This window comes from Pelophylax lessonae, assembly GCF_965119305.1.
Source record: "Pelophylax lessonae genome assembly, chromosome: 5".
Taxonomy (NCBI): domain Eukaryota; kingdom Metazoa; phylum Chordata; class Amphibia; order Anura; family Ranidae; genus Pelophylax; species Pelophylax lessonae.
Genome location: NC_138772.1, coordinates 312535869 through 312561334, shown reverse-complemented (window position 1 = coordinate 312561334; position 25466 = coordinate 312535869). Strand labels below are relative to the sequence as shown.

Here is a 25466-nt window from a genome sequence, read left to right as displayed (position 1 = left end):
TCTTTACATGGTCCCTCTTTTCAGGAAGGAGTGGGGACATGGCTTAACTGCACTGTGGGGTTGATTTACTAAAAGTGGAGAGTGCAAAATCTGATGGAACTGTGCATGGTAGTCAATTGGCTTCTAACTTCAACTTGTTCAATTAAGCTTTGACAAAAAAAAAAAAAAAAATTGGAAGCTGATTGGCTTCCATGCAGAGCTGCACCAGATTTTGCACTGTCCATTTTTAGGTAATTTAACCTCCGCGTGTCTCTATAGACATATAAGCCTGGATCAGGAACTTGCTAAAGGGGCACTCAGAAAAAAAGGGAGCAGACAGTGCCAGCAGGGGACCACATAAATGCAAGTATGGGACCACCGTGAGGAATATTTTGTTGCACAGAGAAGGTAAGTATAACCTCTTTTTTGTTTAACCACTTAAAGACCGCCCGTCGCAGTTATACTGCGGCAGGCAGACCCTCCTGCGCAAACTGACATAGGTATACGTCGGTCGCGCGGCGGCGCTCCCGCCCCCACTCGGCAGCGGGGACTCTGATGCACGGGGCAGGCGGCTCCGATTGCCGCCTGACACCCGTGATCATTCCCCGCTGAGAGAGAAGGATGGGCAGCTGTTGTAAACACAGCTGACCATTCTTCTCTCAGGAATGATCACTGAGCGCCTGTGATTCTACTATATAGGAACACAGGTCTCTATGATCATTTCATAAGCCCCGTCCCCAAACCTTTAGAATCACTCCCCTCGGCTCACATTTAACCCCTTGATCAGCCACATTGTTAACCCCTTCCCTGCCAGTGTCATTATTACAGTAACAGCGCATATTTTTAGCACTGATGTCACAGGTCCCCCAAAAGTGTCAAAAATGTCAGATAGGGGTCTGATCTGTCCGCCGCAATGTCGTAGTCCCACTAAAAATTGCAGTTCGCCACCTGTACTAGTAAAAGAAAAAAAAACCAATAAAAATTACATAAATCTTTCCCGTAGTTAGTAGACGCGATAACTGTTGCGCAAACCAATCAAAATACGCTTATTGCGATTTTTTTTTTTTTTACCAAAAATATGTAGCAGAAAACAAATTAGCCTAAAATGTTAAAAAATATAGATTTTTTTATTTTTTTTGGGAATGTTATATAGCAGAATGTGAAAAATATATATATATATATTTTTTTTTCAGAATTGTCGCTCTTTTTTTGTTTATAGTGTAAAAAAATAAAATTGCAGAGGTGATCAAATACCACCAAAAGAAAGCTCTATTTGTGGGAAAAAAAGGACATCAATTTTATTTAGGTACAGCGTCACACGACCGCGCAATTGATCGTTAAAATAACGCAGTGCCGAATCGCAAAAAATGGCCTGGTCATTAAGGGGGCAAATCCTTCCGGTCCAGAAGTGGTTAAGGACGAAATCAAATTTAACTTTAGTATCACTTTTTCTTCACTATCCCTTTGAATGTGCATAAACTTTACTTTTATGATAGTGCATTATTATACTTGTGGTACATCAAAACAGAAAACAAAATTGAATAAAAAGTGCAAGAATGCCATAAAAAATAATCGTGAAAAAGATAAAAAAAATAAATAAACAAAAGTCCATTCCATGGTTCAAATAAAACCGGGAAACAGTAAGACATTTCAATGTACAATTCCCAGGTTGTAGAAATTAATATAAGTGCAAACCAAGGGTTCTCACTGTGAAAACCCACACCACCTGTGAATAACAAATCAGTTTTTCCCTGAAGGCAATGCCCGCCCAAAAGAGTGGTCATATAAGCACATATTTTGGTGGGGGTGTTGTGGTTAATCTTTGGTTGTAGGTTAGGGAAATATCAAGAAATATACGGATATAAATATAAAAGATTTGTTACTGTTTTGGACCCGTTTTTCCTTTGATAACACAATAAATCAGGAGATATCCATTACCTTTTACCACCAAATGAAAGCCTAATTTGTCATCAAAAACAAGGTATAATTCACTTGGATACAAGTAATTGTGATGATAATTTGCAGTTTTAAAAACATATGTCAAAGTTGCAAAACTTAGGATTTGTTTTACCCTCCATAATGAAGGGGTTAAAGCTTACAGTAAAATTATTTTGTGCGCAGTGGGCCATTTAGTGTTCTTGTTAAATGAATCCTATATTGCATTGGAGGACAGGTGAAGAGTATTATTCTTCTCCGAAAAACACATAACTAGCTTTTTCTGTAGGTGAGGTTGCTGCTTATTTCCTGATGTTGCTAACCATCTTATCATCCTAGGATATGGCTTTTAATTACCTTCCCATAAATCCGGCTAGGAATGCTATTTAAAATCAATATATTCCCAGCAATTAATAAATGATGCTACAGTTGCAATTAGAGATTGCAAAGACACTAATGTGCACACTTTCCAGCTGTGCTGTTCTGGCACTTTCCACACAACAGTGTTTGGGATGGAATCATTCCAAAGGGTTGACTTACCAAAGGAGCATTTTGTCTCAGCCAGCCTTTGTTTATTTTAAACATCCAAGCAATTGCAGGAAAATTATCAAATGACATTACTATTCAAGTAATATGATATTTAAAACACATTTTTTCCAAGAGTGTACACATTAAGAAAATGGCTACTTATTACTAATTACTACTAATTATTCAAACCCAGAAGGTCTGCATTTTTAAGAGATTAATTTTTTGGTAGATGTTGGGTAGTGATGGGCTGAACACCCCCCTGTTTGGTTCGCACCAGAACATCTCGAACAGGGAAAAAGTTCTAGAGAACATGCAAACTCTATTAAAGTCCAAGGGACACAAACATGACAAATCAAAAGTCCTCATTTTAAAGGCTTATATGCAAGGTATTGTCATAAAAAGTGCATGGGGACCTGGGTACTGCCCTAGGGGGGACATGTATCAATGAAAACATTTTTTTTTTAAAACATTCATTTTTACAGGAGCACTGATTTTAATGATGCTTAAATTGAAACAATAAAAATGAAAAATGCCTTTCAATATCGTGCCTAGGGGGTCCCCTAAGTCTGCCTGTAAAGTGGCGCATCTGTACGAGGTATAGAGCCTGCTGCAGCAATACTGACATTTCTAAAGGAAAAAATGTAATTAAAACTTGCTCGAGGCTGTAATGTATTGCTGGGCACAACACACAAATGAACACAGAGCCCATCCCTAATGTTGGGGATTTTAACTACCTAGTAGTTTTTGGAGGGGTTAAAAAGCTATTGCCAGTTATGAGACTCATCAAACATATGCAAATTCTTTTTGTTGATGTATGTATATATTCTTTTCAGACAGTGCACCTTGGTATGCAGCTGTTGTAGAGTACTTGTTCGGGATGTGCTGGCAATAGAGTAGCTGAAGCTCCGAGGCAGATGCAAATGCAAATCTGCAGGCTGTCACCAAATGGCCTATATAAGTGCAGAAGCTGCGCTAGTCCATTGTTGTCTGATCCGCAGTTGTACCTGTGTTACTGAATCTGATTCTGTTACTTCTTTTTTTGACTCAACTTGCTCTTGACTTTGCTTGAATGCTACCTACCCTGTCCCTGGCCTGTATCTGGACTTTGCCTTTGCCTTCTGCCCATCTAACTGATCTAATTTGCCAACCTTTGCCTGTACCTTGAACATTCTTTGCCTGCCATCTGTGCCTGCATCTGTTGCCGAACTGGCTTATCTGACCACGCATCCAGTCTCTTATCTGCCCTGCATGCACCTGCCTGGAGCTTCCTCTACTGTAGGCCACCGGTCTTCCTGCTCCAGCTATCAGCCGCTGCCTACTGCTGCCTGCTGCCCACCAGCCCGGGGTCTGCTGTTCTTGCTTACATCTGCTACAGCTACCTGGTCCATCCTGGTGACACACCTGCCACATATCACTGCTTCCAGCAGGAGAATAAACAGGCACCAATACCTCACCGTGCTTTCATGGCCACTGTCACAACATCAGTGACCCCTGAGCCGGGGCTGTACTAGTGACCTTCCCTCTGCACTTCAGGCTCAGCCGCAAGGTATGGGACTGTACACGTACTGAGATGGATGCATTGCAAACAGGTCAATCCAAGCTTTATCTTCATAGGAAGATACAATATAAGGAGCTTTTTTACATCTTTGATTCAGATAAACATCATTTACATCATTTACTTTTAAAAGTGAGAGGTAGTTTATCTGAATCTGATCCTTTAGAGTGCACACATTTTAAATACTCAATAGAAAAAAATTATATTCAGGGACCAGATACTAAAAGTTGTAATGTTGGAGCACCATTTAAATACTAGTGAAAAGTAAAAACATAAAAGAAAAACCATCAGAACTGGCATGATACAGCAAAAATAAAATACAATTTCCCTTCCTTTTTCTATTTAATTAAAATAACAGTGAGGGCATGTTTCAAACACTCTTTAAAAAAAGGTATTCTTAAGCAAGTGGATTTCTTAATCTTTTGTTGAAATGTTGTAAAAATGAACCCAGAACAGCTTTGTGAATATGGAAGTCTCTTTAGAATAATTATTTTTTTATGTGGTCAGGTGCTTGACTAAGAATAAGGATTGAGAGAAACACTGGCTGCAGCTGCTCTCTGTAGCTGCTACCCTGTAGTGCTGAAGTGGTTAACAGCAAGAGGAGGGTGCTGCTGAGCAGGAAGAGTTCAAACGGCTGAGTAAGGTAGCACTGCATGATGGGAACTGTAGTCCAGAGGGGAGAGACTATACTCTAATCAACACTTATAAACTGCATTTCCCAGAGGGAGATTGTCAGAAGGAAGGGAAGGAGCTGTATTTTTTCAAGCTGTACACATGTGTGCATCATCACTGCTGTGTGTCAGTGGCCTGAGCAGGATCTGGAAGTGCTGGCAGCCAGAATCACGTGAGCGCAGAGCAGAAAGTGGACTAATAAATGTGTATGACTGGAGAGTGAGCTGCAATATCACTGTGACTGGTGTGCTGCTGCTGATGGGATTTACTATCTGCTGATAGAGAGAGCCCTTTATGAATCCTACTCTATTAGCTTTTAGACAATCCCTGAAAACCCTCCTCTTCAGAGAAGCCAATCCTTCCCACATCTTACAACTATACTTCCATTTTCTCCATCAGCCCATCCCCCACAGTTATTGCCTTTTGTTTCACTTGACCCTCCCTTCTATATTGTAAGCTCTAATGAGCAGGGCCCTCTAATTCCTCCTGTATTGAATTGTATTGTAACTGTATTGTCTTCCCCCACATTGTAAAGCGCTGCGCAAACTGTTAGCGCTATATAAATCCTGTATAATAATAATAATAATAACTAGTGGTGTACCCCAAGGTTCACTGTTGGGACCGTTACTTTTTATTATATTTATAAATGATATAGGGTCTGGGATTAAAAGTACCCTTTCAGCCTTTGCAGATGACACCAAGCTATGCAGTGAAATAACGTCCTTACATGGATGTCTCAAACTTACAAGCTGACCTCAATTCACTGTTTAACTGGGCAACTATGTGGCAAATGAGGTTTAATGTTGATAAAAGTAGTTATGCACTTAGGGGCTAAGAATATGCATGCATCATACATACTAGGTGGAGTAGAACTGGGAGAATCCACAGCGGAGAAGGATCTGGGTGTTTTGGTAGATCATAAGCTTAATACTAGCAAGCAATGCCAAGCTGCAGTTTCCAATGGGAGCAAAGATCTTTCTTGTATTAAGAGGTATAGACTCCAGAGAGAGAGATATCATTTTGCCCCTGTACAAATCATTAATAAGACCTCATCTGGAATATGCAGTTCAGTTTTGGGCACCAGTTCACAAAAAGGATATTGGGGATCTGGAGAAAGGTCAGAGAAGGGCAACCAAACTGATAAGAGGTTTGGAGGAGCTCAGCTATGGGGAAAGATTAGAGGAACTGAATTGATTCTCTTTTGAGAAGAGGAAATTAAGGGGGGATGTGATCAACATGTATAGATACATAAGTGGTCCATATAGTGAACTTGTGTTGAGTTATTCACTTTAAGGTCATCACAGCAGATAAGGGGGCACTCTTTACGTCCGAAGGAAAGGCTTCTTCACAGTAAGAGCTGTGAAAATGTGGAAAAGACTCTATCAAGAGCTGGTTCTTGCCAGCTCAGTAGATTGCTTTAAAAAGGCCTGGATTCTTTCCAAAATGTACATAGCATAACTGGATACTAACATTTATAGGTAAAAATGATCCATAGATCTTCCGATTGCCTCTTTGGGGATCAGGAAGGAGTTTCTCCTCTGCTGGAGCCAATTAGATCATGCTTTGCTGTTTTTTTTTTTTGCCTCCCTCTGGATCAACTGTGGTAATGGGATTGTGTATATAGGATTGTAAAAAAAATGTTTCCCACCTCCCCCCCCCTTTTTATTGGTGGAACTAGATGGACTTTGTGTCTTTTTTCAATCAGACTATCTATGTAACTTTGTAACTACGTAGCTATGAATTTACCATACAGCTATATAGTAGCCTTATTGCTGCCTGCAGGCTTGTCTGGGACAATTCTCATGTGTACCAATGGTACAACTGGGCCCCAATGCTAGTTGGCTGAAGAGCTAGGCCTAAAAGTTCTTTATTTACAGCTGCTACACAATGACCTTCACCTATTGATTATGCTAAAAGGTACCTCTCGGGGGACATTTCACCATATCCTAGTCATTCTCCTAGGGTGCATTGTAAACTAGTAAAAGGTTTTCTTATTCACATTGCAGTTAATGCTTATATGCACTGTTTATTGCTGATTTTTCTGCTTTGTGAGTTAATTCCCATCTACTGGTACAGAACTGTTATCTAATTTACCTTGGCATAGTAGTTATACTGTGCCTGAACTACCTTCTGTGTGTTCATTTATGGTGAACCCACCATTTATTCTATGAAAAAATTTATACATTTCCGCTATTTAAAGTAGCAGTCCAGACAAAACCTAACTAAACCTACTCTGTGCCACATTCTAAACCTATTCTATCTAACCCTGTAAAGCAAAAATCCCTGTACTTACCTATTCTGCAGCCGACCCTGTCCGGTCCCAGCATCAGCTGTCAGCGTCAGCTTCGGAATGGAGGTGGGTGCATGAGAGGTATCTGACAATGGAAGCCCCTTAGAAAGTCTATGGGTGACGTCACTTCCCAAGCATTTCACAGCCGTTGTTGGTCCTCTCCTGCACAGAGCTTACGCCGCTGGAGACTGGACAGGATCGGCTGCAGAATAGGTAAGTACAGCTTTTTTTGCTTTACAGGGTTAGATAAATTAGGTTTAGAATGTGGCACGGAGCAGGTTTAGCGTTAGTTTGGTTTTGCCTGGACTTCTCCTTTAAGTGCAAAATAGTGATCCAAATGCAGTTTTTGAGCATAGTCCATGTGTGCACAATGAAAATAATATAAAATATTAGAACAGGTTGCTGCAGCCACCCACTGTGTTCCCACATGTAAAAGGCAATTTGTATATAGAGACTGGTGTTGTGCAAACTCTAAAGTATATACCACAGGTTATAGAATATTTATGATTTGCTGATGCACATATAAATCACCATTTATTTTAACCTGTACCAATACTTTGAGTTAATTTCCTACTAAACGGTCTTGTGTCTATTTCATGGTGCTAATTCACAGCCGAGATGAAGGTATCTATACTCCTGATCTTATAAGCGCTTTCAGGAACTTTCATTCAACCAGGTGTGTCAGAGGGTCTGAAGTTTTTCTTGGAGCCAAGGTGCACAACAGAGAATCCAAATTACCAAGCAGCTCTTGCGGGAGTAGCGCTATATTCACATAAAGTAAATTAGGGTAAACTATTGTCTATGTACTGAGTGGATTAAACTTTTAAGAATGTATTACCACATGTTAGCTATAGCTAGACTTTGAGGTAATGCCTTCAATTGATCTCCTATGGAACATATTGTTAGAGAAAAATATTTGATGGTATATAATATAGTATATACCACCCACTGGTGCCAAATAAGAGACTGGGTTTTTTTTTTTTTTTATTGGAAACAATGATCTTGAATAGGGAGAGGGAGTAGGGGATATCCCAATAAACTGTAGAACTGAAAAACTTGAGAACTCCTCAACTTAATGGACGCACAGTAAAAAAAGAAATGTCCCATGGGATCTCTATGCTGATGGTGACTAGTACTCCTTCCAGATTTTAAAAACTACACACTCACTAACTCTTCAGCACTGGGGTTGCTAACACACAAAGCCAAAATATCATCGGCTGCCTGCTGCCAGTATCAACCAGGCTCTTCCTAGTGAGGGAGACCAACACCACCATAGCTGGACAGCTGGACTCTTTTCCACCAGCCTCCTTCTGGCTCTCTCCAGTGAGCTTCTCCAGATCCAATTTAAACCCTGGACTCAAGCTTGTGAATAGGCCCCCAACTCAGTTCTAACAGCTTCTTTAGAACTCTGCCCCAGGGACAGAGCCCCCGGCCCCCCATTTACAGGGGTCTTCTCCAGCAGGACTAGACCCACCCTGCTGCTCAGGCCTCAGACCAACTGGGCACACCTCCCCAGGGATTGGCTGAAGTCCCATAAATATTCATAATAAGACCATAAGTACAGTCCTAAAAAATAGCTTCAGTACGGATCCAACTGCAATGTAACCAGTTAATAAATATTCTTTATCGATAACAATGTTAAAAATACCATCTTGCCATCTATGGCTTATACAGATTCTCCAAACACTATTTAAAATCAAAGACTGACAGTGTTATCTCCTTAAAACTGCTAGAGCCCAGGCCACCCTCTCATTCAACCACATTGACACTTATGCACCTAATGTTCCTATACTGGCACTAAGTGGAAGCAATGGTCAATCCAGGGTGACCTAAAGTACCACAGTGTAGCACCTAGTGCCAGGCTTATTGTAAATAGCAGTCTGCAATCAGCAGAGTTCACAGTGGTAGTGTGTTGGTCCTCCTGGAAATGAATATAGCATATAGCAGCGGCATACAGCAAGCAATAACATATAGGGAGTAATTGTCTGCAATAATGCTAATCATATTAGTGTAAGCCCGTAAGTAACTGGAGGCTTAGCAGGCTCATTAACACCTCACTTGAGATCAATATCTGGGTCTAGGGTCTACCACCAGTTAAATAAAGTCCAGCTGCCTATTTGCAGCAGTAGGACTACCAGAAATGATTGCCACAAACTCCTTTAAGTCTAATTGGCAGTCCTAATACAGAGTGACTTATAAAATAGAGAATTAGCTGGTGCTCCTGTGATTCGTGAATGCAGCGGACGTTAGTTTTATTTATAAGCCATAGATCTAGAAACAGAATTGGCCACTCATACAATACCGAGGTTACTTAGTCCATATAGATCAAAAGCTTGGCAGATGGATCGGAAATGGGAGACAGATAAACAGTTCATATAGCGCAGTGAAATTGCAGCATAGTAGAAAGTTAATGCCCTTATGTAATGTCATATGTTCCATCAGTCCCAGCAGTCCTATTAATTAGGACAATAGAAGGGAATCCTCATACCCACACAGACGTTCACTATATACAGTATGTTGAAAGAATATGTATAATATTCCTGCACCCACATTCAGTCCTTTATGCATCCATATACCCACCATTCAGATTTATGTAACTATGACACCAACACCCAAGCTACATTTGAAAAGAGACTGTGGGGTTGCTATACTAAAGGCAAATAGGCTGTTCATTTTCCTCAAAGCTTGCTGAATGCAAACAAAAAATTACCGTGTTAGGGGGCCCATACCCCGGACTATTATATGCAACCAATGTAAGAAAAGATGGGGCTTTGCGGGCCAATGGGAGGAGGAGGATCAGATATAACACAGAGGCAGGTAGTAATTGCAATATGTTCAGGCTGGTTAGCTAGTACCAATAGCTAACTCATAAAAATGCCATGCAGAAGCAAGCCTGCAGCATGTCCAAGCTCCGAGTGCCTGCCTTACCATTTATAATATAATATAATATTATACTATCACTGGTCCTGGACAACTTCCACCATATTTTTATCTGCCTGCCTGCCATGATTTGAGTCGCATTTGAAAAATTGGTCTCTTCTGGTCTCTCTGGCCCTGAGGAAGCCTCGTGCGAAACGCGTCGGCTTGCTGGGGACCCTTAGACCGTGCTCCATCTGAGACCTTTAAGTCATCTCCTGATATTAAGTTATCGGCACTCCCTTTTGGGAAGTATTTCTTCACTGCGATTCTATATGTTTGTTGATTTTAGTTATGTTAGACAAGAGTAACCATTCCTATGTATTGTACCAATTTTAAACATTACAATAAAGTTATATTTTAGACAATTCTGTGTTATATCTGATCCTCCTCCTCCCATTGGCCCGCAAAGCCCCATCTTTTCTTACATTGGTTGCTTACTGAATGCAGTGAAGTTTCACTTTGCACAAAATACATAACAGTGTAAATAAAAATAAAGCACTTGGCTTGCACATGCAGGGTTGATGGAAGTCAACAGAGCTTCACCTCATGAACTAAGCTCTGGAGCAAATTATCTTGCAAAGTGCAACTTCCCTTGCAAAATAAACAGCCTATTTGCCATTAGAAAATCAACCCCTGTATCTTTGACAGTCCCTTAAGAATTGAGCAGACGAAGAGAAAAAGCACCTGCACAAAAGTTTCCATTTTTGAAACCCAAATTTGAGTCCATATCCAGTCTTGCACCCTCATAAACTCGTACAAAGACTTTAGTCTTCAAATTGATTCCTGTTCTTTAGTATATAGCTGTACCCAGGAAGTTTGATTTTTTTTTACACAAAACATCCCTAGTACAGACACTATAAAATTGTTTTTTTTTTAAATATAAATCTTATATAAAATATAAAGAAGCTAATTGTTTATATACATACCAACTGGGGACATTTCTGGTACAGAAGCTGTGTATGGTCCATCAAGGAATTTGGGTTCATTGTCATTAATATCTTGAATTTTAATGATAAATTCTGATTCTGGCTCCATAGGCCTTTCAGTCTTTCTGTCCAGAGCCTGGGCTCTGAGAGTATATTGGGCTCTCTCTTCCCGATCCAGTCGCTGTATTGCATGAATGTCACCTGTAGTGTCATCAATAGTAAACATGGTTCCTGCTCCATCACCAGTCAGAATATATTTTATTGAGCCATTACCTTCATCCATGTCTGAGTGAAGCTAAAAAAAAAATAAAATAAAATGAAAATTTAAGTCAACCTAAAGAAAACCTGTATTTTTCTCACACTAGGCAATATAACATGCTCATTCTACAGGAGGCATTACAAGCATCCTTTACTTCCACTACTTAGAGAAGTACTTCTAGGCAGGGCTTTTTTTCTCCGAGAATAGGTGCAGGTACTCCCCTCTTCTGAGTCACCCCTTGTCTCCACTTCCTACCCACCTCTGAGCGCTGTCCTTTGGTTCCACCCTCTGCCCACCTCCCAGTACCCCCCTTTTAGAGAATACAGAACCAAGTATCATGTTGTGGTTCTAGGTAACTTGTATGGAATTTAATGATAACTAGAAAAGCAGTAAAATAGATCCCCTGGAATCAGCAACAATAGACCCCCCCCCCCAACAATCGATCCCCCAGCAGCAATAAATCTTCCCCTTCAACAATAGAAAAAACTGTAAAATAGATCCCCTGCAATCAGCAACAATAGACTCCCAACAACACTAGCCCCCCAGCAACAATAAATCCTCCCCTGCAACAATCGCCCCCCCCCCCAATAAATCCTCCCCTTACAACAGTAGGTCCCCCCCCCCAACAATATCCCCCCAGCAACAATAGTGATCCCAAGCAACAATAAATCCTCCACTGCAAAAAAAGTCCCACCCACAACAAAATGCCCGCCAGCAACAATAGATTCACCCTACAACAATAGATCCCCCAGCAGCCAGCATCAATAAGCCCTTCAGCTGACCCACTGGCCCCAGCACCCCTTTGCCATTGCATACATTCAGACTGGAGGTGCCGGAACTGCGTTCCCCCGTGTTCCCACTGAAAAAAAGCCCTGCTTCTAGGTAAGGAAGAAAATGTAACATCTCCCCTGGCTCCCTACAACACTGTGTTTTGGACCCAAACAGCTATTTTCCAGGGCTAGGTGCTGTCATATGGCAGCATTGGGGTAGAGTGAATAGATTTTTTAAGTTTTACCTTCTCAGAAACCAGAAAGTTTCAAACTTACACAAAACTTTTGTACAAGACTTTTGTAGAAGTTAAGGTTAGTGGAAGAACATGGGAAAGGTGTTTGGGCTGTTTGCTGTACCTCCCCTAAAGCTGCAATATTAATTTGCCAAGTATGGGAAAAATAACAGGGAAGAACATTACATTGCATACTTTTCATTGCCTGTAAAGATTATAGGATTGCAAGGTCAAATTATAGCATACTATACATAAACACGAGTTGTCTAAGTGGCCATAGATCTTCTGTGGTGACTAGACACCAGGAAATATTTCACTGCAGTGATCTTGTCACATACATCCAGAAAGGTGTTCTGTAAATATGCTGTAAATAATGTGTTTTAATCAAAAAATAAATAAAAAAATAAAAATCCTTTAAATGATGTAGTTGAGTCAACTCTGTGATGCCCAGCCATAAAGTGGCTATACAAAGAGCAAGCAGTGGTAACTGCATAGGCAAGGTCTTGTTGGGGCTATGTGCCTGTTTTTTTGTTTTTGCTATGGGGGAGTGATTAAACCTTGAAATCTTAATTTAATTAACTTTAATTAAAGTAGTATTAAACCCGAAACAAAAAAATGTAATACATTATAGCTTACAAATTATTAGAAGTGTTGGGTGTATTTGTTTTCTTTTTTCCCCTCTATTTTCACCAGGTGAGCTGACTATTAGATTTAACCACTTTACCACCGGAGGATTTTCCTGCTTTACGTCAAGGCCACTTTTTGCAACTTGGCACTGCGCGACTTTAACTGACAATTGCGCGGTCATGCAACGCCGTACCCAAACTAAATTTACGTCCTTTTTTTCGTACAAACAGAGCTTTCTTTTGGTGGTGTTTGATCACCTCTGCGCTTTTCATTTTTTGCGATATTAATAAAAAAGAGTGAAAATTTTGCGAAAAAATTGACATTTTCTACTTTGAGGCCCCGTTCACATCGGGGCAACGCTACTTCGCTACTTCGCACCGCGACCTCGGAGTGGCCGCCACGGACTTCATAACATTGAAGTCTATGGCGGTCTCCTCCTGGTCGCCCCAAAGAAGTTCCGGACCCTTTTTCTAAGTCGGAGCGACTTGTGTCGCTCCTATTAGAACGGGTCCGTAGCTTCCCTATGGGAGGCGACCAGGTCGCCTCACAGGTCGCCTCAGTGTGAACCGGGGCTTACAGGTAAAAAATATCCAATATATTCAACTTTTGTCATATAATTTGGCCAAAATGTATTTAGCTACATGTCTTTGACAAAAAAATTCTCAATTCGCGTATTTTTAACCGCTTTAAGACTGGAAGATTTTACCCCATTCCTCACCAGGCCATATTTTGCGATTCGGCACTGCGTTACTTTAACGGACAATTGCGTGGTCGTGCGACGCTGTACCCAAATGATTATGTTTTTTTTTTCCCCACAAATAGAGCTTTCTTTTGGTAAAAAAAATCGCAATAAGCGTATTTTGATTGGTTTGTACAAAAGTTATTGCAGCTACTAACTACGGGAAATTTATGTCATTTTTATTGTTTTTTTTTCAACTAGTAATGGCGACAATCTGGCGGCGATCTGCAATTTTTTTTGCGGGACTGCGACATTGCGGCGGACAGATCGGACCCCTAACTGACATTTTTGACACTTTTTGGGGTACCAGTGACATTACTACAGTAATCAATGCTATAAATATGCACTGTTACTGTAATAATGACACTGGCAGGGAAGGGGTTAACTTTATTGGTGATCAAGGGGTTAAATGTATGCCTGGTGCTTAGTGACGTGTGTGGGGGGAGGGGATTGTGTGACACAGGCACAGATCGCAGGTTCAGCTATGCTGAATCCTGTAATCTGTGACTGTCTGTCACATAGGAGATCCGCCCGCTTTGTTTACACAAGTGAGCGGATTTCCTCACTCGATCCCCGATGATCGGGGAAGAGCGGCAGTGATCACCGCCTCTCCTCCCCTGGCCCGACTCCCGCTGTGTCTGAATACAGCGGGAGCGAGTCTCCGGCGGCACGCGCGCGCCGCCGAGGAGGGGAGGAGTCCAGCGACGTAGGTCTACGAGCCACTTTACCGCAGTACCAGCTCAGTGAGCGGTCGGCAAGTGGTTAAGCACACTAACTAACTGAAGCCTATCTCCAGCTAACACTTTATAAACAGTTACAATAATGTCTTTTTGGGATAAAGGTTTTACATAAATAAATAAAAGCGGATCCTTGTAAGCACCCCCATCCGTGGTAAAAAGTTTGTTTCATTCCTGTAACTGATACATTTTGCAGGACAGCTTGGTCTACTAAAACACAACAGATTTACTAACTGGATCATCATATTAAACTAGAAAAAAGAAAGCCTAATGCAGCCATCACATCTAAGAATTGGTAAGTTGAAATATATAAAATGTCTGCTTTTGGGTCTAACCCTTTGAAGACTAAGCCTTTTTCTGACATTTGTTGCTTACAAGTTAAAATCAGTATTTTTTGCTAGAAAATTACTTAGAACCTCCTAACCTATATATATGTGTAGCACCCTACAGGTAGGTGCTAGGCAAATGTATAGTGGGCCTTGTCTGCCTAACAGCAGAGCTATGATTTCTTTTTGTCAGGGTGTCTTGGCTTCCAGGTGTGCCTGCTGAGAGGGGAGTCTCCCCACTGGTTCCTGTGAGAGGCTTCTCATAGGGCAGTGGAGGAAACCCAATCAGGAGATACATTCAGGCTTGTATCTTCCCCAAGAGGCAGATTCTGCCACAGAGGGTTTTGGGGGAGGGTATAAGTCTGAAGGGGGCGCATGACTCGGTGAGCAGAGTCCCAGGAGGGAGAGAATGGCTGTCTCTCCTTCTGTCTGAGGAAGTGGATGTCTCAGGGTGCCGCCTGAGAATCCAGAGAGTGCTGAGTTGAGCTGAGGGGATCCAGTGTGCCGAGAACCAGTGGAGAGCGAGAGGAGTCCAGTCCCAGGAAAGCCTACACAGGTCATGAGTACTGAGGATTGCCCCTGGGGGTCTGCCTGAAGTGTTAGAGGGGACCACTCCGGAGGAGGTTCTGGGATCCAGTGTCAGCTAGTTGGAAAGGGGGTACCTAGGTTGAGGACCCTGAAGTAATAGAGGGGGTACATAGTCAGTGGACCCTGAAGAGATAAAGGTTACAGGGGGCACCTGCAGTTTGGGCCCTGAATTGTGCAGAGAATCAGTTGAGAGTTGCAGCCATACAGAAATTCACAACAAGTTACCTCAAGCCAGTGCAAGGCAGGAGGGAGTAGTCAGTGACTTTGCAGTGTCAGCAGTTTCACACTCTACAGTCCTGGGTCTTCTGGACTTAAAGTCGAGGATTCAGCACTTCTTTCATGTTACAGAGAGTTCTAAGCGTCAGTGAGTGTTGGCCAGCGTCGGCTGGCATCAAGGCTGCGTTAACAGACATTTTTCTGGATAAAGTCCCAAGTTGTACCTAGTTGAGCCTAAAGGAGTGTCCCACTCATTCCCTTCTCCCATCCCCTTATCCACAATAAAACCACAAAATCAAGATGCCGGAGTTGTCAATGTGTCAGTTCTCACACCCAGGGTCGCAGCTCACATGGGCTGGAGAGGTAACCGGTAACGATGGCAGACCCACATCAGGCTTAATGCCTGGAAAACCTGCTACATATATATATAAAATAGAATAAAATGGAAGTTGTTGCTATATTTTATGTCACACTGTATTTGCACAGCAGTATTTCAAACACAATTTTTTGGGAAAAAATAGACTTTCATGAATTAAAAAAATTGAAACAGTGAAGTTAGCCCAATTTTTTGCATACTATGAAAGATGATGTTAGGCTGAATAAATAGATATCTAACATGTCATGCTTTAAAATTGTGTACACTCGCTTAATGACGACAAACTACGGTACCTAAAAATCTCCATAGGTGATTACAAATAGGCTTTAAAAATGTTTAGCGGTTACTAGTTTAGAGTTACACAGGAGGTCTAGTGCTAGAATTATTGTACACACTGTTTACGTTTGCGGATGTGACTTAAGTATGCGTTCACTTCTGCGCGTGAGCACAGAGGGATGGGGCATCTTATTTTTTTAATTTTTTTTTTTTTACACTGTCCCTTTAATTTTTTAACCACCCCCCATCCGCGCTACAGCCTATATACGGCTGCAGCGCGGACTCGAATTTTCAGGAGGCCGTTTTTAAACGGCCTCCCAGTGACACGCCCCCAGCGCGCTCCCGCGAGCGCGCTGCGGGGAAAATCTGTGTCGGCCGTGTCCCTTGGACACGGCCGATCACAGCGGCCATTCACCACGTGATCTGGCCGTCCAATGAGCGATGATCTCATATGTAAACATATGAGATCATCTCTCATCGCCGGCGCTCCTTCCTCACACGGAGCCTGCAGTGTGAGGAAGGAGGGGGAGCCTCACAGCGCTGGGGACACAGGAGAATGTAATCAGGGCACCGATCACCAGTGCCCTGATTACACAAGGTAAAAACACACACACAGTGCCCCCCCATCAGTGCCCACAGTGCCCGCCATCAGTGCCCCCCATCAATGCCCACAATCAGTGCCCATAGTGCTGCTAGTCAGTGCCCATCAGTGCCTGCTCATCTAGGCACTGATGAGCACTGACTGGCAGCACTATGGGCACTGAGTGTGGGCACTGATGGTGCTGCCCATCAGTGCCGCTCATCAGTGCCACCCGTCAGTGTCCAGTGCCATCCGCCAGTGCCCATCAGTGCCGCCTATCAGTGCCCATCACTGCCGCCTCTCAGTGCCGCCTATCAGTGCCCAGCAGTGCCACCTGTCAGTGCCCAGCAGTGCCACCTGTCAGTGCCCAGCAGTGCCGCCTATCAGTGCCCAGCAGTGCCGCCTATCAGTGCCCAGCAGTGCCGCCTATCAGTGCTCATCAGTGCCGCCTCTCAGTGCCGCCTATCAGTGCCGCCTATCAGTGCTCATCAGTGCGGCATATTAGTACCTCCTCATCAGTGCCCATAAGTGCCACCTCATCAGTGCCCATAAGTGCCACCTCATCAGTGCCCATCAGTGCAGCCTATCAGTGCCCATCAGTGCCGCCTCATCAGCGCACATCAGTGAAGGAGAAAAATTTATTTTCAAAATTTACTCGCAGAAAATAAGAAAAACTTTTTTTTTTTTTCAAAATTTTTTGTCTTTATTCTTTTTTTTTGTAAAAAATAAAAAACCCAGAGATGATTAAATACCACCAAAAGAAAGCTCTATTTGTGTGAAAAAAATGATAAAAATTTCAAATGGGTACAGTGTAGCATGACCGCGCAATTGTCATTCAAAGTGTGACAGTGCTGAAAGCTGAAAATTGGCCTGGCTGGGAAGGGTGTTTAAGTGCACAGAAGGCAAGTGGTTAATCACTTTTATTGCTGTCACAAGGAATGTAAACATCCCTTGTGACAGCAATAGTCGCGGGTCAGGAATTTATTTAGAGGGATCTGGGGTCTATCAGACCCAAATCCCTTCTCTGCACTTAAAATTATTCAAAATGCCAAGTTTGACTGTTTTAAATACTGACATTTTTTTTTTCAAATTTGGCACCTTTAAAGCTCCAGGGTAACCGGAAGTGATGTCATCATGACATGATTTCCAGGTTACTAAATCCTAGACCCGATCAAAGCCGCTGGCTGGTCGCTCAGGCCTCCCAGTGGGAAGGGAGACCCGCGGAAGGCAGTGGGGGGGGGGGACATCTCCTCCCGATGCTTGTAATAACACCCGAGTGGCTGATTAGCCACATCAGTTGTTATTACAAGAAAGCCAACCGTCGGCTTTAAAAAAACAGCCCGGGGGGGTTTGTCTGCAGCTGGCTGCATTTTTGCGTTACACCGCCATGCAGGGGTAATACTGCTTTAAATTTAGCATTGAAGATTGTTGCTTTGCTTTTTTATTGTGATAAGAACATCCATTTTTAGGTGTTTGTCTAGATCAGTATTTCTCAACCTTTTTTCAGTCAAGGCACACTTTAAAAATTATGGACAATCTCGAGGCACTCCATTCTAAAATGTAAAACCTAATCTAAAAGTTTTACATAACACAGCAACATCCACAGGTAGGACACCCAACGTTAGAGGTTATTTATTCTTCCAAAGCAAATGCACTTTTGCAAACTGGTACTGACTAGTATTCCTATGTTTCTCTTCACCCTCAGTTTTTCTCAGTTTTTGATGGAGAGGGGCAGGGGAGGGGCAAACAAGGATGCTATGCAGGTGACTGACATGGTGCACAATGAAAACCTGTGGCTTTGTGTAACTAAAAGGCATGCTTCATCCACAGGCCAGCTTGTATACAATTTTGGGGCAATTTTTAAGCATTTTTCCAAGGCACCCCTGAATAAATCTCAAGGCACCCTGGTTGAAAAAAGCTGGTCTAGATCAAGGGTCTTCAAACTATGGCCCTCCAGCTGTTCAGGAACTTCAATTCCCATCATGCCTATCCATGTCTGTGAATGTCAGAGTTTTACAATGCCTCATGGGATGTGTAGTTCTGCAACAGCTGAAGGGCCATAGTCTGAGGATCCCTAGTCTAGATGGACAAACCATATTTTGCTTGTCACACACTTTTTTTCTGAACTTGTAAAATACATGTTTTTGGAGAAGATTTACCTTTGTAAAAAAGTCAGGGATTATCCAGGCACTATAAAATGCTTATCCAAAAGCATTGGCATTCAAAATAGGATTTGTGAAATTAGGCCTGCAAAGAATGAGCTGCTATATTATATTTTTGCACTAAAAAAGAAGCAGCAGGTGCAAAAGTGAGACCTACGCTATTTTTTTATTTTTTTTTCTTAATTCACTCTAAGTAGTCATTTGAAAATACGCAGTGAACAATGTTCCCTTGTGTGGTGTGTGGCTTATTAAGTGAAGGTTTTAATTAGTCTGTTGTAATGATTAAGATCCAATTCTAAACAAGTCAGTAAGAAACAAGGAGTAGAATTCCATCATTAATTTATGCACTTAGAAAAAAAAACCACAGCATTCTCAATGTAAGCTAACAAATTAATCCTTCTCTGCAGGAAGCATCTTCATTATTACAAGAGGAAGTACACTGCCATTTCACCAGTTTGAAATTAGCATGATAGTAATTAGCAACTGTCACAAGCAAATAGCCTGGAACCATACTGACTGCATAGCATAACATACAAGCTCATAGTATAATGACGTCAGTGCCCCATTGGAGCAAAACTAAAAACGAAATGCATATTTTTGCTTGATTAAAGGAGAACTACAGTCAAAACCAATTTCTAACAGTATGTAAGCCATAAATACAGATTCTCACCTGTATCTGCATTTGTCTTTCAATTTAGTTGTTGACAGAAAAGCTAATAAACAATATCGCTATTTGGTTTTCTATGAATCCAATGGCAGGCTTGTAATGTTTGGGTTCCAGCCTGTGCTTAGGATCACACTCAGGGCCGGCCCTACTATGGGTCCCACTGGGTCCATTGGACACAGGTGGCACTTAGAGAGGGCTAGCAAATTGACTCCCAAGATTTTTTTTCCAGCAGTTTTGTGTGTCATCAGTTTGCGGCACGTTACAGATGGCATTGCCCCATCTTATACTGCCGCCCGTAGTGCAAATTGATGCGTATGAGGAGGCAGAGTGTCTCCTCCAGGGAACGTCCCTTACGTGATCATGGTGTGCACAATGACGTCAGACATCGGCGCACTCCATCACACGCAGGGCAGCCTGGATCTTCTAGGAAGGTGGCTGCGGCAGACACAGGAGTGACAGGGGTACTGAGGACAGACAGTGGGTGTTTGGTGGACCGGTCCAGTGGTGAGTTATGGAAGAAGATAACAGTATATATAATATTTTCTAAATGCTATATTTATATAAAATAATGGATGCTGGGGGCCTTTTGTTGGGTGTGATTTTTTTTTTTTTTGGGGGGGGGGAGCAGTACCGTATATACTCGAGTATAAACCGACCCGAATATAAGCCGAGACCCCTACTTTTACCACAAAAAAAAAGGGAAAACTTATTGACTCGAGTATAAGCCTAGGGTGGGAAATGCAGCAGCTACTGGACCCAACTGGACCATCACGAGACACAAAACAGGGGCTGCGGGCATGGTACAGGAGATGACGCAGGTCAGGGCCGGACTGACCATTGGGCAGACCGGGCATATGCCCGGTGGGCCGCCCGCACCGCATGTCACTCTCACTTCCGTGACCGTCCCTCCTCTGATTCCCGATCACTTGCTGCCGGCCGCTGGCCTCTCCGCGGCCGATTCCGCGGAGAGGGCCGCGGCCGCATATTGTTGTGGCCGGCCGGGTATGTCCCAGTGACAGTCCACTCCCCACTGAGCAGCCGGGCTGATGCTGAGCCCAGCGCCGCTCACTGCGGCCGGCTCCGCAGCCATCCAGCCTTCTCTAGGCAGCCCAGTCAGGAGGGGTGGACCGTACCACAATGGAATTGGAAACGAGGGGTCAGGTCAGCAGGTGACTCGTCGTGAGTCTCGTCACTGTCTGTGAAGGAAGGGGGTGGAGCTAGAGGAGACCCCTTCTGAGTTCTGCACAGTGCTTGATGGCGGGAAGGAAGGAACAGTGTCAGGCGCCGCACCACCCCAAGGCCTGCCCTGTCCTGCAAGGTAAGTGAAGTGACTGAGTGACTACTATGCCACATTGCCACCAGCTGCAAAAAATAATCCCTATTTTGACAGTCAGTCACACAGATTGGCCTCTACAACAACGTTGTGTCCCACTTTGAAGCTCACTAGGATCTTGGGAAGAAGAAGTTGTTTAGCTGTAAAGTTGCCATGAGAGCCTCAGCCTTGAAGATCCCAAGATCCTAGAATGGACATTGAATTCCCTGAGTGAGTACTGTCACTGATCCGATCCCCCCAGCCCTGTCACTGATCCGATCCCCCCAGCCCTGTCACCGATCCGATCCCCCCCAGCCCTGTCACTGATCCGATCCCTCCCTCCCAGACCTTTCACTGATCCAATCCCCCCCCAGCCCTGTCACTGATCCGATCCATCCCTCCCAGACCTGTCACTGATCCGATCCCTCCCCCCCAGCCCTGTCACTGATCCGATCCCCCCCCAGCCCTGTCACTGATCCAATCCCCCCCCAGACCTGTCACTGATCCGATCCCTCCCTCCCAGCCCTGTCACTGATCCGATCCCCCCCCAGACCTGTCACTGATCCGATCCCTCCCTCCCAGACCTGTCACTGATCCGATCCCCCCCCCAGCCCTGTCACTGATCTGATCCCCCCCCAACCCTGTCACTGATCCGATCCCTCCCTCCCAGACCTTTCACTGATCCAATCCCCCCCCAGCCCTGTCACTGATCCGATCCATCCCTCCCAGACCTGTCACTGATCCGATCCCTCCCCCCCAGCCCTGTCACTGATCCGATCCCCCCCAGCCCTGTCACTGATCTGATCCCCCCCCAACCCTGTCACTGATCCGATCCCTCCCTCCCAGACCTTTCACTGATCCAATCCCCCCCCAGCCCTGTCACTGATCCGATCCATCCCTCCCAGACCTGTCACTGATCCGATCCCTCCCCCCCAGACCTGTCACTGATCCGATCCCTCCCTCCCAGCCCTGTCACTGATCCGATCCCCCCCCCAGACCTGTCACTGATCCGATCCCTCCCTCCCAGACCTGTCACTGATCCGATCCCCCCCCCCAGCCCTGTCACTGATCTGATCCCCCCCCCAGCCCTGTCACTGATCCGATCCCTCCCTCCCAGACCTTTCACTGATCCAATCCCCCCCCCAGCCCTGTCACTGATCCGATCACTCCCAGCCCTGTCACTGATCCGATCCCTCCCAGACCTGTCACTGATTCGATCCCTCCCAGACCTGTCACTGATCCGATCCCCCCCAGACCTGTCACTGATCCGATCCCTCCCTCCCTCCCAGCTCTGTCACTGATCCGATCCCTCCCAGCCCTGTCACTGATCCGATCCCTCCCAGACCTGTCACTGATCCGATCCCCCCCAGCCCTGTCACTGATCCAATCCCCCCCCAGACCTGTCACTGATCCGATCCCTCCCTCCCAGCCCTGTCACTGATCCGATCCCCCCCCAGACCTGTCACTGATCCGATCCCTCCCTCCCAGACCTGTCACTGATCCGATCCCCCCCCAGCCCTGTAACTGATCCGATCCCCCCCCAGCCCTGTCACTGATCCGATCCCTCCCTCCCAGACCTTTCACTGATCCAATCCCCCCCCCCCAGCCCTGTCACTGATCCGATCCATCCCTCCCAGACCTGTCACTGATCCGATCCCTCCCCCCCAGCCCTGTCACTGATCCGATCCCCCCCAGCCCTGTCACTGATCCAATCCTTCCCTCCCAGCCCTGTCACTGATCTGATCCCCCCAGCACTGCCACTGACCCCCCCCAACACTGTCACTGATCCCATCCCACCACCAGCATTGCCACTTATCCCATCCCCTCCATGCTGCCGCTCCTCCCCTCCCTCCCTCCACACTGACACTACTCCCCTTTCCTCCCTCCCTCCATACTGCCTCCCTCCACGCTGCCACTCCTCCCCTCCGTCCACACTGACACTACTCCCCTTTCCTCCCTCCTTCCATGCTGCCTCCCTCCACACTGCCTCCCCTCCCCTCCCCTCCATGCTGCAACTCCTCCCCTCGCTCCACGCTGTTACTCTTCCCATTCCCTCCCTCCACGCTGCCACTCCTCTCATCCCCTCCCTCCACGCTGCCACTCATCCCACTCCCCAAGCACTGTCACTGATCCCATTCAATTCCCCCAAGCACCGCCACTCATCTCGTCCTCCCGCACAGCCACTGATTCCACCTTCCATGTATTGTCACTCATCCTATCCCCCCCTGCACTGCCACTGATCCCACCATCCCTCCACACTGCCACTGATCCCATACAATCCCCCCCAGCACTGCCATTAATTCCAACCCCCCCCCCAACACTGCCACTAATTCCATCCCCCCCAGTACTGCCACTGATCTAATCCCCCTCAGCACTGCCACTCATCCCAACAACCAACCAGCACTACCAGTCATTTCACCCTCCTCTCGTACTGTCACTCATCCTATCCCCCCACACTGCCATTTATTCCATCCTACCCTCCACACTGATCACATCCAATCTCCCTCGACATTCATCACACCCCCCCTCAGTACTGCCACTGATTCCACCCCCCCCCCCCAGTTCTGCCACTGACCCCATCCCCCAAGCACTGCCACTGATTCCATCCTCCCCTCCCCAGCACTGCCACTTAATTCTTACCCCCCCCCCTCCCTCAGAACTGCCACTCATTCCTCCCCCCCCCCCCGATACGCTGAGGAAGTCCCGCCCACGGATGATACGCGTGCGCAAGGGGGAGGAGATCGTGACGTCACTCGTAGCCCCTGTTAGCAGAGCGTTCCGCTCTGTCTGGAGATCAGCTGGATTGCTGTACTGCTCGTTTTTGCATTACCTTGAAGTAAGAGGCTGTCCATTTGTTTTATTAATAAATTGTGGTGTTTGAAACATATTGCACTATGGTCTGCCCCCTTTCTATTACATGGGGATCGTTGTGAACACCTTTACAAAAAGGAGAGATGCCCTCTGTGATTGCTGTCCTGGTCAGGATTTTCACATTGCTGGGAGTGTACTTTTAAGGCTGTCTTTTCACAGCCTACAGGTGAGAGGCTAGCACCTCTGGTGAAGGATTGCACTGAACAAGCACTTGTGTCCTGTTTACTGATCAGCACTGAGCACTTTCATTGGGATTTCTTATTGGACTGTTTTCTCCTCTTTTTTACAAGACTACTGCGTGCCATTCATAGACTTTTCATTTATCCATTGATGTTTTTATTGTCTTATTGTTTTAGCGCTGCACTTTTCACTATCAGTCCCCCCCCAGTACTGCCACTGATTACACCTCCCCCCTCCCCAGCCACCAATGGGTTAGTGCTAAAAATGTGCAGTAACCTCTAGCAATCAGTGAGCAGTGACTGTAGCAGGCTAAATAGAACTAAAAGACATTGAGAAACTGGTAGCTGTCATTATTTGTAATTTGGTTTAAAAAAAAAAAAAAAAAGGCTGCTCAGTCTAAAATGCCCGGGCCTATTTTTTGTCCCAGTCCGGGCCTGACGCAGGTCATAGTACAGGCATTGCACAGGTCATGGTAAGGGCATGGCACAGGTCAGGGCACAGGTGATGGTACAGGCATGGCACAGATGATGGTATAGGCATGGCACAGGTCATGGTACAGGCATGTCACAGGTCATAGTACAGGCATGGCATAGCACAGGTGATGGCAAAGCAGAGGTGATGGTATAGGCAAGGCACAGTAAGTACAGGCATGGTACAGTATGTACAGGCATGGCACAGTAGGTATAGGCATGGCACAGTAAGTACAGGCATGGCACAGTATGTACAGGCATAGCACAGTATGTATAGGTATGGCACAGTAGGTATAGGCATGGCACAGTAAGTACAGGCATGGCACAGTATGTACAGGCATGGCACAGTAGGTATAGGCATGGCACAGTAAGTACAGGCATGGCACAGTATGTACAGGCATGGCACAGGAGATGCAGTGCTGCGGGCATGGTACAAGGGAATGTCCTGTACCATGCCCGCAGCACTGCATGAGGAAAAACAGGGGCTGCGGAGGAGTCTCACTTACCTGTCGGTGAGGCGCCTTCTTCGATTTAAAAATCGTGCCACCCGGCGCCGCCAATACGTCACCGCAAATGCGCCGCTGATGCTCGGGAAAGGCCAAACACGTTCGGCTATTCCCGGGCATGCGGCACATGCGCAGTGACATGTCGGCGCCAAGCGGCGCCATTTTTAAAAAGACACTCTAGCCAGAGACTCGAGTATAAGCCGAAGGGTGCATTTTCAGCATCAAAAAACATGCTGAAAAACTCGGTTTATACTCAAGTATATACGGTATTTCATTCTTGAACCCAGGCAGCATAATGCCTTGGGCCAGCCCTGATCACAATACTGTTGTCCTGGACAAGCACATACTTCATGTTTGAGCAGAAAGGAAGACCCAACTATATTCAGTGAGGGTAGATGGCAGACGGCCTAAATGTGCTGGTTTTTTAATACTTCAAATTAAAGTCCTCTTGCTCTTGCGTTTATAAAGTGCATTGGGGCACATTACCGCATGCACACTAATGTGCTGGATTTTTCACGTTAACATGCACTGCATTAAAGCAGTTCTTGTTTTTTGTTGCCAATGCATCACAAAAAAATAAAGGCATGTTCCTACAGTATTTTCAGTGCACTGCACTACAACACATCCATCTGTGCATTGCATGTTTCACCTTTGTGCACTGGGTGTGTTGTATGGCACATGCATGGGGGGGGGGGGGGCATTTGCAAGGTGCATTGGGGTGCCATTTGAAATAAATAACAACACAGCCCACTGCTCCACCAATCATA

At 45.0% G+C, this 25466-nt stretch overlaps 1 protein-coding gene across 1 annotated transcript in view; it reads right to left on the bottom strand.

Moving 5' to 3' along the window:
• The window catches only part of CDH20 (cadherin 20), a 577159-nt gene that overhangs the window by 64166 nt on the left and 487527 nt on the right, over nt 1-25466 (bottom strand). Inside the window, exon 4 of the mRNA XM_082259717.1 lies at nt 10805-11099. Within this exon, the coding sequence (XP_082115843.1) occupies nt 10805-11099 (295 nt within the window). The remainder of the gene's footprint in view (nt 1-10804; nt 11100-25466) is intronic.